The 11,284-nt window shown below is 60.5% G+C and overlaps 1 protein-coding gene across 7 annotated transcripts; it reads right to left on the bottom strand.

The window, feature by feature from the left end:
• Nucleotides 1–1,695: 1,695 nt before the first annotated feature.
• Nucleotides 1,696–11,063, bottom strand: LOC142418188 (glutamine synthetase). Of its 7 annotated transcripts, XM_075519692.1 has the most exons (8): nucleotides 10,958–11,063; nucleotides 8,928–9,103; nucleotides 8,197–8,358; nucleotides 6,308–6,454; nucleotides 5,282–5,409; nucleotides 3,909–4,108; nucleotides 3,299–3,629; nucleotides 1,696–2,049 (listed from the first exon to the last, which is right to left on the bottom strand). In XM_075519692.1, the coding sequence occupies exons 1-7, from the start codon at nucleotides 11,038–11,040 to the stop codon at nucleotides 3,308–3,310; spliced, it is 1,218 nt and encodes a 405-aa protein (XP_075375807.1). In that variant the 5' UTR covers nucleotides 11,041–11,063; the 3' UTR covers nucleotides 1,696–2,049; nucleotides 3,299–3,307. The 7 variants fall into 7 exon arrangements, with proteins under 7 accessions (XP_075375807.1, XP_075375813.1, XP_075375806.1 ...); XM_075519698.1 differs by lacking the exon at nucleotides 1,696–2,049 and having other exon boundaries at nucleotides 2,892–3,629; nucleotides 10,947–11,063; XM_075519691.1 differs by lacking the exon at nucleotides 1,696–2,049 and having other exon boundaries at nucleotides 2,892–3,629.
• Between the last annotated feature and the right edge of the window lie 221 nt (nucleotides 11,064–11,284).

Raw genomic sequence — 11,284 nt, 5'->3', positions numbered from 1 at the left:
AAGAGATCTGAAGACAAAGAAACCTGCAAGCCCCTGCGCTGTCGCTCCCTGTCACGGGGTGGTCACGATGCTCGCCCACCCTGGGTGGCCCCCTCTGCAGCGCCTTCCCGGGGCGCTCGGTGGTGGGGGACGAAGGAAGGGACCACGGTGGCCCTCGTGTCCCAACTTGCCAGCCCACCGCAGCCGTCTGCCGGAGCCACTCCTCCGTCTGCTGGGTCGCAGCCCCGGGGACAACTGTCCCGAGGGGTGACGCACCCCTCGGCAGCACCCAGCTCCGTGCCTCCAGCCGAGGGGTGGGACGGGGACGGGAAAGAGTCCGGGGGGTATTTATTCGCCACTCTCTGCGAGCCCGGGGGCATTTATTCGCCACTCTGCGAGCCCGGGGGTATTTATTCGCCACTCTGCGAGCGCTTGCGTGGAGATGCGAGGTTGGGCAAAGGCGGGTGCGTCCGTCTGCGGGCGAGGGGGGCCTGGGGGCGGGCGGGCACGGGCAGAGCCTAGAGGGCAGCAGCCGGCGGGAGGAGCTGCCTGCCCTCGCCCCGCCGCGCCTGCTGCCAGCCCGCTGCCGGCCGGCCCGGCCCGGCCCCACCCGCGGCAGCCGGGCAAAGCCCGGGGCTGCGGGGCCGGCCCGCCCCGGCGGCCAGCGCTGCTCCGTGTCATTTGCCTCTGGGCCTGCGGAGGGCAGCAAACCCCCGGCAAGGGCCCGGCTGAGCCTCCCGCCGCCCGGCCCCGGGCTCTGCCAGCCCCGCGGGCTGCGCAGGCTGCGGCCCGGCCCCGGCCCCCCGGTGGATTCCCCCCCCCCCCCCCCCCCCCCCCCGGCGCCCCCCGGGGTGCCCCATCGGGAAAGCCCCGGGTAACGATTACCCAAATTGCCGCAGCCCGCACCCCCAGCAGCCCGGGGCTGCGGTGGATTTCACCCGGGATCGCGGGCCGGCGTGGAGCACCGGGTAGCGCTGGGTGCATCTCCTCCCGCCGCTGTCCGGCCCTTGGATGGGGACGGGGACGGGGACGGGGACGGGGACACCGTCCCCCCCCATGGCCTCAAGCCCCGACCCGAGGGCTGGCTCCATCCCCAGCACCTGCTCCGCTGGCTGAACCCAACAACCCAGCTTCGACAGAAGCAGGCACGCCAAAACTATAAGAAAAGCTCTTGTGGGAACTTGCCTGTGTCCTTGTTTCCCCTGTGCTGCAGGCCCCGTGGGTGGAAATCTCTCCGGCTTTAGGAAAAAAAACCCTTGACATATGGTTTCTGGCCCATTTTGACCTCAAAAAGTACAAGCAAGATCATCTGTGTTTTGGCAAAGGATAGCATGAAAGTGTCCAAGCACGCAGCAGCTCCAGCTGCGTGGGGAGCGGCAGGCAGTGTCCCCAGCGAACGGTGGCCAGGGCTGATCCCAGGTCAGGGAAAAGCCCCAGCTGTGGCTTTGGGTGAGTCCCTGGATCTCCCCTGGAGCTTCACTGTCCTCCGCTGAAGAGGAGGGTCCTCTCAGAGGGGAATCGCAGGGTGAGACCCAGGAACAGGTAGGGAGCGGTTGGATGTACCACGGTGCCGTGTCCGGCCAAAGATGTTTGCATGTTGCAATGCTGATTCACACGATTCCCCAAATTTAGCAAGGGCTGTACAGCACAGTATGATGAAAGCTGAAGTACTTGAAGCCACTGGTAGAGTCAGGGAAACAAACATTAGTCTTCCTGCTCCAGATTTAGTTCTTTATTGATTTTCCAGCTGCATTCAGCAGTCACTGTCCCAGTGCTCAAATTACCCATTAAAGGCATCACAGAAATGAGAGGAAAACAGGACAGCGTTGTGGTTTTGATGAAAAACGTTAAACACCCCAAACAGCAATTTCTGGAAGGAAAATTTGTCCTTCTTAGGATGGGGACCAGGCTACATTTATTCCTGAACAGCTCAGAGGCACCGAGGGCTCCTGGCTGCTTGCGGTCCGGGGCACGGCCACCTCCCCAGCCACCGCTGCCCTCGCTCCCCGCTCCGCTGGCAGCACCGCGACCCGCAGGAGGGACTCGCAGTCCTCCATTTCGGCTTGTGACCTGCGTCGGATTCAAAGATAAACACAAAACCAGTTTCAAAATGCCCATGACTGCACTGGAGTGGACACGATGTCCCCTGTCTGTTCGTGCTGCTGCTTCCCCTCGCCCGTTGGGGACTGCAGCTGGGTCGCATCCTGCAGGTCTGTCCCAGGGACCGGACCTGCCTGTTCACGGTGTCCCTGGGACTGGAGAGCTGTCCCCTGCGCTTGCATCTGACTCCTCCCCGCAGTTACAGCATGGAGGGAGCCCAAGGCTCTGGCCCTTAGCGATGCTGTTGACACCCCATCTACATGGAAATGTCCCCACGTGGGGGTTTTGCTCCATGAATAAAACCTATGACACACTCCCCCCCCCCCCCCCCCCCCCCCCAAGAGACTCCAGCCCAAGGAGCTGCACCGTGTCCCTGCCGTTCAGCAGGGCATCGCCCTTAGGGTGCAGCAGGGGGATGTCCCCAGGCTCCCCTCCCTCACCCAAAGGTGTCCCTGGAGGGGAGGGCTGCCGCTCGCTCGCTGTGCCCAGTGCCGGGCCAGCTTTGCTGACTCAGCGGCGTACGCCCTGTGTAAATGCCCGCCAGCTGCTGCCCCGGCTGCTGTTTGCTCAGGCTGCGTCGCTCTGTTTGCCTTTCAGGGGATCACGATGGAGGGAGATGGCCTTTCGGCTGCCGGCAAATGGGGCAAGGCAGCTCCAGGCACCTGCCCCAAGGATCCTCCAGCATCTCCGCTCCTCCAGCCCCTGCCTGCCAGCTGCCGGCCCTGCAGGCTGCTCAGTGGCTGCAACCCATCAGCAAGACCTAAATTAAATCCTCCGTGGTGCTCTAGGAGCTACAGAAAAATGCACCCACCGCAGCATAACCCAGCCGCCACGCAGCCAGGGAAATCATTTATTATCATTTCCTTGCAACAAAGATATGGAAAAAAAGCACCCGCCCTCCCCAGGTGCAACCAGCAGCAGCTGCAGCTTCCACGTAGGGATCTATGTACATCGCAGTGTAAAGTCCATCAGAAAAAAATTCAATCCAAGTTTTTAAAAAAACTCCCCCCGTATGACCTAAAACCAGGAACCAGAAAAAAAGTGGTTGAGAAAATAGGTTGGGCCCCTCCCTCTTACTATAAAATATATATATTTCTAAGGCGACGTTTCACAAAACCAGAAGCGAGGTTCCTAAAGAGTCTGAGCTTGCAGCCGAGGACTCCACACTGGCACAAATCCCACGTGAGAAGCTAGTGTAGACACAAAAACCTCCACCCACCCCGCAGCCTCAGTGGTCAGCATAGTCCTTGGTTTCCACCCCGGTCTCGTTGAGTACCGTCGTCCTCACGATGGCCTCGGTGACCGCATAGGGGTCGCAGTTGGCTGCCGGCCGCCGATCCTCGAAGTAGCCGTAGCCATCTTGGCCGACTTGGCGCGGGATGCGGATGCTGGCACCTCGGTTGGCCACACCGGCAGAGAACTCAAAGATGTTGGACGTCTCGTGGTGGCCAGTGAGCCGCCGGGAGTTGTCCCTGCCGCCCCGCGGGTCGTAGACACAGATGTGGTAGTCATGCCGCTTGCTCAGCTTCTCGATGGCAGCTTCGATGTGTCTGTGGGAAAGAATGGGGTTGGGTTTGTCAGTAGGTCTATTTGGGGGGTGTTTCCATGGCCAGGAAGGCTGTCACCCCCTCATTCTGTGCAGGGACGAGGACAGCCCAGGGGACACTCTCATATGACCAGCTGCTTTTCAAATAAAATGAGCTGGGACAGCCCCAGCCCTGCCTGGTGCAGGCACCCAGGTACAGAGACACACATGATACGGGGAGCTGCCACACGGCCAAGGACACCCCAAACCTCCCGGGTACCTCCCAGGGACCCCCCCGACTCACTTAAGACCCCCTTCTCTCCGCATCTCCTCGGTGCTGTAGTTGGTGTGACACCCAGCGCCGTTCCAGTTGCCAGTCATCGGTTTGGGGTCCAGAGTAGCCACAACCCCAAAGTCCTCGCAGACACGGTGGAGGATGAACCGAGCCATCCAGAGGTGATCCCCCATCTCGATGCCTTCGCATGGGCCCACCTGGAATTCCCACTGGAAGGGGCGAGGGGATGCACTGGTGAGGACGGGCACGTTGGTGCCTCCCCAGCCATCACATCCCTGCCACCCCACCCCGGCAAGGGCTGCCAGCATGGGGCATGGCTGAGCTTTACTCCTTGGGAATCAGCAGTGAGGATGAGGAGCATCAAGTTAAGCAACAGGACAGCTTTGGCATGCAAAAAAATGGGAATAAACTGCTCATGACTAAATAGAGCAAATCAGAGAGTTGTTAATCAAAACAGAGGTAAATAAGCACCATGCCTGCCTTTGAGGCTGGTGCCGGCGTGCCGGATCCCCCAACCCACACCGCAAACAGGGCACGGGACTAACGAGGAGCCTCCTAGTCCTTCCCGGGGCTGCTCCCTCCCCAGCCGGAGCTGGGGTTGCACCACCCACGGTGACTAAGCAAGGGGTGATGCATTTATGGCTGCTGGCATGGCCTGGCTGAGACCAAGCCCAGGATGCAGAAAGCAGCCAAGAAGGACCCTGAAAAAGTCAGGGCAAACAGTAAAGTCGATAAAAGTCCTGCCTCAGCTGCACTGCAGATAAGCCCCCTGCTTATCGCTGCCACATCAGCAGCGGGAGTCAGCGATTCGCAGGCTGCAGGGCCAAATCACCGTCGGTCAGTCTGGCCGCCCACCTAATGCAATCAGGGACTCCCTCGGGCTAACTCCTAAATAAACCCAAATTCTCCCCAGCCACCCCCCAAGGCCATGTCCCACCCGAGCTTCCCGGCTCCCGGGGTAGAGGAGCAGGACGCAGACACCCGTTGCTCCACATGCTGCTCCCGCAGCCCGTCCCGGCTCACGCCGTCTCCTGCATCCCTGCTCTGCGGGGAAAGGAAAGCGCAGGGGAGCACCCAGCTCCGCACGGGCTGCCAGAGCTCAGGCTGAGCTGTGCAAGGAGCTCACTGCAGTTTGGCTTGGCTGCGATTTTGCTCGGCTGCCCCAAAAAGCAGGGATTTGCACACCGGGGTGAGTTAGGAGAAAAATCAAAACGTGTACTTTTTTGTCCTAGCAGTGCAACTGCTCCCATCTAGACAAAACCCACGTGGGGAGTCACTGGATTTGGCATCCCAGAGGAGCTCGGAGTTGCTGGGTTATTCCAGCCTCACGATAACTCGTATCCATCCCTGGAAACGGGCTGCGTGGGGCCATCCACACGTACCTGGGAGGGCATCACCTCTGCATTGGTGCCACAGATCTTCACCCCCGCGTAGAGACATGCCTTGTAGTGGGACTCCACGATATCACGCCCATACACCTTATCTGCTCCAACCCCGCAGTAATAGGGGCCTGGAAAGGAAAGAGGAGTCACCACCCAAGTAAAGCTTTTGGGAGCAACAACAGCACTGCAGCATAATCCCACCACTCCCAGGTACCAGCCATCATCTGCAGAGGATCTATGGGAATTAAATGGTGTTGCCCTCCACGGCGCATCGAGCCACCGACCCCTACTCCAGGACCAGCAGCGTGAGCAGTTCATCTGTGCAACCTCAGCCTTATCTAGGCAGTTAAACAGGACTCAACTGTTGTGCATCAACTGGGAGGTGGCCAGGAGATAACGAAAGCTCGGCTTGGTCTGCCCCGCGGCACCTCGCTGACCCTCTGAGCACATCAAGCATCCGAGATTGTTCTGACAACAGCCGACATTGTTCATGGCTAGAAAATTCAACTCGCCACAGTTTTATATGGCTCTTCCTCATTCAAGCAGGTCAGACGAAGATCTTCTCCCCGCCTGGGGGAAGGGAGATGTTGAAAGCGGCCGGTCCCCACAAAAAGCTGATTAAGTCAGGTTGGGAAACCCCTGGCCCTCTCCCAGGAGACAGCTGAGGCGCTGGGGCTTGCTTGCCGCTGCAGGAGGGCACGATGTGCTGACCCCTTCCCGAACAGCCACTCGGTTTTTCCGGCCGAGTTCTCCAGCCCTTGCCAAACAAGTCGTGCAGCTGAGCTGTTTGTGCAGCTGGGGTCCGGCGGGAGCGGCGCTGCCGGCCGGCTCACGTGAGCCACGGGGCAGCCGGTGCTCTCGGCAAACAGCTCCTAACCTCATCCCGGCTCCGGCCCGGTGTCAGCCACGGTGGGAAAGCTGCACCCGAGGCTGGGGACAGGATGCCTGCTGCCGGGCAGCACCCCCCAAGCAGCAGGGTGGGAGCCGAGGGGAGCATTTGGGTTGGGGAAGGGAGGGAGCACTTACCCTGTGGACCGGGGAAGCCATTGTCGGGCCAGCCGTAGGGGTGGCCGTTGACGCCCAGCAGCGTGTACTCCTGCTCCATCCCGAACCAGGGGTGGCTGTCCTTGACCAAGTCCATGACTTTTTTGCACGTGTGTCTCAGGTTGGTCTCTGGGAGCAGAGAGGTCCAGGTTAGACTCGTGCCGTGGGCAGGCGCCCGCCATGCTCCGCTCCATCCCGCTCAGAGGCTGAGACTCCACCACTGCCAAGCGCTTCCCACAGAAGCCTTATGGAAACGGGCGAGTGGATCCCCCCCTTCCTGCGACGCTCTCTGCTCACTGGTTTCCTCCTTGCAGAGCTACTCCATCACCACAGCATCAGGCCAAAGAGGTTTAATTAGCCTACTCCTCAAACCACCACCGCTGGTCCATGAACATCCTCCTCTTACACACCGAGAGACCAGGAGCCGTACCCCAGCCCCGTCCTACAGGCATCCGGCAGATCTGGGAACAGGGACTGTACATCACCCGTCACTACTTCACCCCCATCCTCTTTCTACCAGCCTCAGCTTAATTATCCTTACCTTTCTCCTGCTCCATGTTTTTGGTTAGCATCCTGGCTGGCTGGCCCTGCCTTGGCCCTTTGTGGTGGCAGGGGTGCTCAGGGCAACCGGGGCTTTGCCAGGCAGATACAGATATCCGAGAACCATCCTGACATGGGACAACGTGCCAGGCAAGGGGAGTGAGAGTTTGGACCGAAACAGCAGGGCTGAAAAACTCTTGTCACAGGGACAGGCAGCAAATTCTACCTTTAAGTCGCAATAAAAGATCCCAGAAGCAGCTACAACATAAAGCCCGGGGCGCAGGGCTGGGGAGGAGCAGTGACATCTCCCTTGCACTGACGGGAGAAGGGGGGAAGGCACAGCCCACACAGCCCTTAACACCCACAGGGACCCACCCTGGGCAGAGCCGGAGGGTGCACCCCTCTCGGCTGCGGGGTGTTGCAGGGCTCTGGGCTGAGCTCTCTGCCCCAGCCCCAGCCCCAGGAGCTCCAGGGCCAGGGGCTCTCATTACAAATTGCTCCGGCGGAGGAGCTGCTGGGCAGAAATCTCAACCAAGACGCTTCCCCCGCGGCTGAAAGGCATGAGGCTGTTCGAAGAGGAACCAGCCCCATCTTTCACCATCACTTCCTGCAGCCTCTCCTCTCCTAGGCAGATGTGTGCCTTACCCTGCAGATGCCGTCTCCCTCCCCCCACGCACCCAGCGGGGACGTGGCCCCGCTTTACTGGCAAATAACCAAAATTTGCCAGCAAATAACCCCTCTGGGAGCCCCTCGGCGTGTCCCTGCAAACCAGCTCCCCCTCCTCTGTCTGGGGCTTTATCAGATGGACAGGACAGACACTGGGACTGCAGACTTCTGCGTGCAGCGATAAGACAGAGTGCTGGCACGCTCTGGGGCCGCTTGCAAAAGGTCACCCCGAGCCAGCCCACGCCTCCCCAGCACCTTCTCCCTCCTTTTCTGCAGGCGCCCATTAACGAGGAGAGCAGCCACGAACCCAGCACATTAAAACCCCCTGCCGCTGCCAGCTCCAGCTCCCCTGCTGTAACCCCGCAGCCCGGGGCTGGGTGCACTCGCGCTCAAAAACCAGGTGACGCCTTCGGCGTGCTCGAGTTGGCGAGTGACGTGAGCTCCACGTCTCGCTGCTCTTCTCCTCGCCCTACGCCGCTAAAACAGGTTCCTGCAAGCAACCGCTGCCACCCGCACTTGAATTTCGGAGCCTCGGGCCAAGCACTCAGTGCTGAGCTGCTCCCCAGTGCCAGCGGCCCAGAGCGAGCAGCCCCGTGGAGAGACAGCACCCTAAATAATAAGGGGATGACCCTCAGGAACCCGGGGTGCACGCCGGAGGTGCTCACCTGCAGGTTTCCTGTTGTACTTCAGCACTTCGCAAAGCACCAGCTTGTTGGGGTCCAGGCAAAAAGGGTCCCTGAACATGCGGACAGGCACCAGGAACATGTCGCTGTTGGAGCCCTCCGCCTGCGCTGTGCTGGAGCCATCAAAATTCCACTCGGGGACATCTGCGAGGCAGGAGGGGGACAAAGGGGGAGCGGGATGGGAAAAGGTCTCTCTCATACGGATCGTGCCAAGTGCTGGTGGCTTAGACCCCGGGATGGAGCACCCAGAGGGCACCGAGTGCCGTGGGACGACACCACAAGGGTTTTCTCCACATCCCCGGAGCCCAGCGGTGCTCCCCAAGCATCGGTGTGTTCACCCCCCCAGCACCATCTGGGCACAGGCAGGACCGGCCCCGGCCACTTCACCTCCCTCTGCCAAACCCCAACCGGCTGCCGACGCGTCTCCATGCCTGTTTGCCCGGTGGAAAGGGGCGAGGATCTCGTCCTCCCCTTCCCACCCAGCGCTAATGACAGAGATTACGGATTAAGCAAACCGCAGCAACGCAGGCCGGATATTTACTCTGCCGCTTGATTTACTTGCTGCCCCACAAGACAACTGCAGCGGGTATCACCGGCACCACGCAACCAGGGAGAGCAAGTGCCAACTTCCACCGCCCAAAGCACCCCAGAACTTTTCGCCGGTGGTGCTCGGGGCCCTCCACCACGCCAACCATCCTCCAGACTGGCGTTACCTTCGATGCTCTTGGGCTCCTTGTCAAGGGTCCTGCTCTTGCAGCGCACGCCCTCACCGCTGCCGTCGATCCAGACGTAGGTGACCTGCACCAACCCATCCTGGGGCAGCCTCACGTACTGCTCCCGCACCAGCTTGTTCAGCCTGGAGCTGTGCGACACCGACATGGCGACGGCCCTGCGAGAGGGCGCAGGTGAGCGCGGCATCACCCCCTGCCCATTTCCCTCCCTTTATTTTAAAGGCAACTCCCCTACCCCCCGCAAAAGATAAGCCACAACCAACCTCCCGCCCGGCCGCCCCCGCGGGTGCTCGGCGCTGCACAGTCGGCGCTGCACAGGCAGCCCCGCCCCGGCCGCCCCCTTCCCTCCGCGGAGCGGAGCGGAGCGTCCTCCCGCGGGACTCGAACCCGCGGCCCCGCCGCTCACCGGCCCCAGCGCTGCCCGCGGCCGCGCCCGCCGCGCTTTATACGCGCCCGCGGCCGCCCCGCGCGGGGAGGCGGGGCGAGACGGGGGGGCGGGGAGAGGCGGGGGGCGGGGGGAGGCGGGGGAGGCGGGGCGAAGGCGGCTCCGCCCCGGGGCGGCTGCAGCAGCGGGCCGGGCTGCGGCCCCCCGAGGGTTACTGATGAAAAACGTTTAGCATGATTTTTCTTTCTTATTAAAATATTACTTATTGAAAACAGTAACTAGCATATCGTTAAATATCACTTTACTAATAAATAGCAAGTTATTGGCTACATAACTTGTTATTTATTAAAAAATAAGAAGGGTTACTCATCGAGAACAGGATTTGCCACCTCCCGCCCTGCCTCCGGCTCGCTGTTTTTGTAGGGTTGCCCTTCTACACGCGAGCGGGTGTTTTGCCCCCCAGCCCTGCTACAGCGCGGTGGGGTGCGGAGCCGGTGAGGCTGGCACGGAGCGCTCCCCCCGCACCCCGAAAGCCTCGCTGGGACCGTGCCCTGCAGAGGTGCGATGCCTGGGAACGGATGGGGGTGCCTGCCTGGCCCTGGGGACACGGGCAACCAGGTCCCTGGGGACGTGGGCAACCAGATGCCTGGCAGCCCTAGCACCACCCCTGTCCCCCCACCCCGCCCTGGACACCCCAGGGACCGCTCCCGCCCGCCCGGCTTCAGCCCCCCGCGGCTGCAGGGCTGCGTTTCCCTCCCGGGCGCAGCCACCCCCCTGCAGCAAAAGGGCGTCTGTGCTTTGAAGGAACGAAAGGCCGAGGGCTGCAGGGATTGCTGCTGGGAAAACACGGAAATCGCGTCTCACCCCTCGCATCTATAAATTATTGAGCTAAAGTACGCTATTTGACATTTTCAAGCACTGGCAGCATAGTTAAGTACCTTTAAAAACAAAAATTATCCACGCGCAGCAATGGCTCTGGTCTGATTTACGGTCAGCTAAAAACCCTAAGCCAACAGGTGTGAATTTGAGTAGATTATTTCAATATAGCAGCGGTTCCCAGCTATCGAGCCAAACCCAAATCTCAATTAGATTAATTAAACAGGCCACTGCCTTTTCAGTTTTCCACAGATACGGCGTTACAGGGTTCACATTTGTTAGAGCAGACGCATCCAAAACGTGCCAGCGCACAACCGGCTGCGAACGCAGGCGCAGCGCACGCAGCCCGCGCCAGCCGGGTGTTATCTCAAATACTCCGGTATTTTTTTTCTGGGAGGAGGGTAGGATTTCAAATAAACCCCAGCAAACCCAGCCAGGTGTGCGCACTGCGACTCTCCAGCCTCAGTTTTTAAGCAGTTGTTCAATGTTACAAGAGGAGAAAAGGCTTTGAAGCATGACCGGGCTCCAAAGCAGTTTGGGGTTTTGCTAATTCCCCCGGTCTTGAAGGCAGACTCATGCTTGCGGCTGCCTGACTCACCCCCAGGAATGTTTTTCTGCGAAACAGTAAAACATCTGCACGGGGGCAGCTAAAAAACCCCCTTCACAGTTGATTGCCCCCCCAGGACACCTCCTCACTGGGCACGGACCCGCAAACTGCCCCCCCCATCACACCTCCTCACCGGACACCGACCCCAGACCACCAGCTCTGGTTTTCTTCTGAAGGTGTTTTGGTCCCGCAGGCGGATAAACAACCGAGAAGAAACCCGAAAGCATCTGCGATTGCACAAGAGCCAGGAAATGAGATCGGCAGCGAGAGAAGCAAAACTTAATTAGCGACTTTGGTCCCCAAGTGGTGACATCAGCAGCAACGGGCTGCGGGCAGGCCAGACGTCACCCGCCCCATCGCCCGCGGGCGCTGCCCCGAGCAGAGCCCGTGTGAAGGAGGTTGGCACGCAGGGATGTGCCCGAGAATCCCCGGAGCAGCGGTGGCAGAGCCGCGCGGGTCTCCTCTGCATCA

This window comes from Mycteria americana, chromosome 17 (genome assembly GCF_035582795.1).
Source record: "Mycteria americana isolate JAX WOST 10 ecotype Jacksonville Zoo and Gardens chromosome 17, USCA_MyAme_1.0, whole genome shotgun sequence".
Classification (NCBI taxonomy): domain Eukaryota; kingdom Metazoa; phylum Chordata; class Aves; order Ciconiiformes; family Ciconiidae; genus Mycteria; species Mycteria americana.
The sequence above is the reverse complement of the archived record's forward strand: the minus strand, read 5'-3'. Positions and strand labels throughout refer to the sequence as shown.

Bases quoted from the DNA above. Each gene is read 5' to 3' on its own strand.
- LOC142418188 (XM_075519692.1), bottom strand. From the start codon at position 11,040: ATGCTTTCGGGTTTCTTCTCGGTTGTTTATCCGCCTGCGGGACCAAAA. The intron at 6,455-8,196 runs GTGAGCACCTCC...CTCTGCTCCCAG, and splicing joins GTACAACAGGAAACCTGCAG to AGACCAACCTGAGACACACG. The intron at 5,410-6,307 runs GTAAGTGCTCCC...TTTCCTTTCCAG, and splicing joins TGGCTTCCCCGGTCCACAGG to GCCCCTATTACTGCGGGGTT.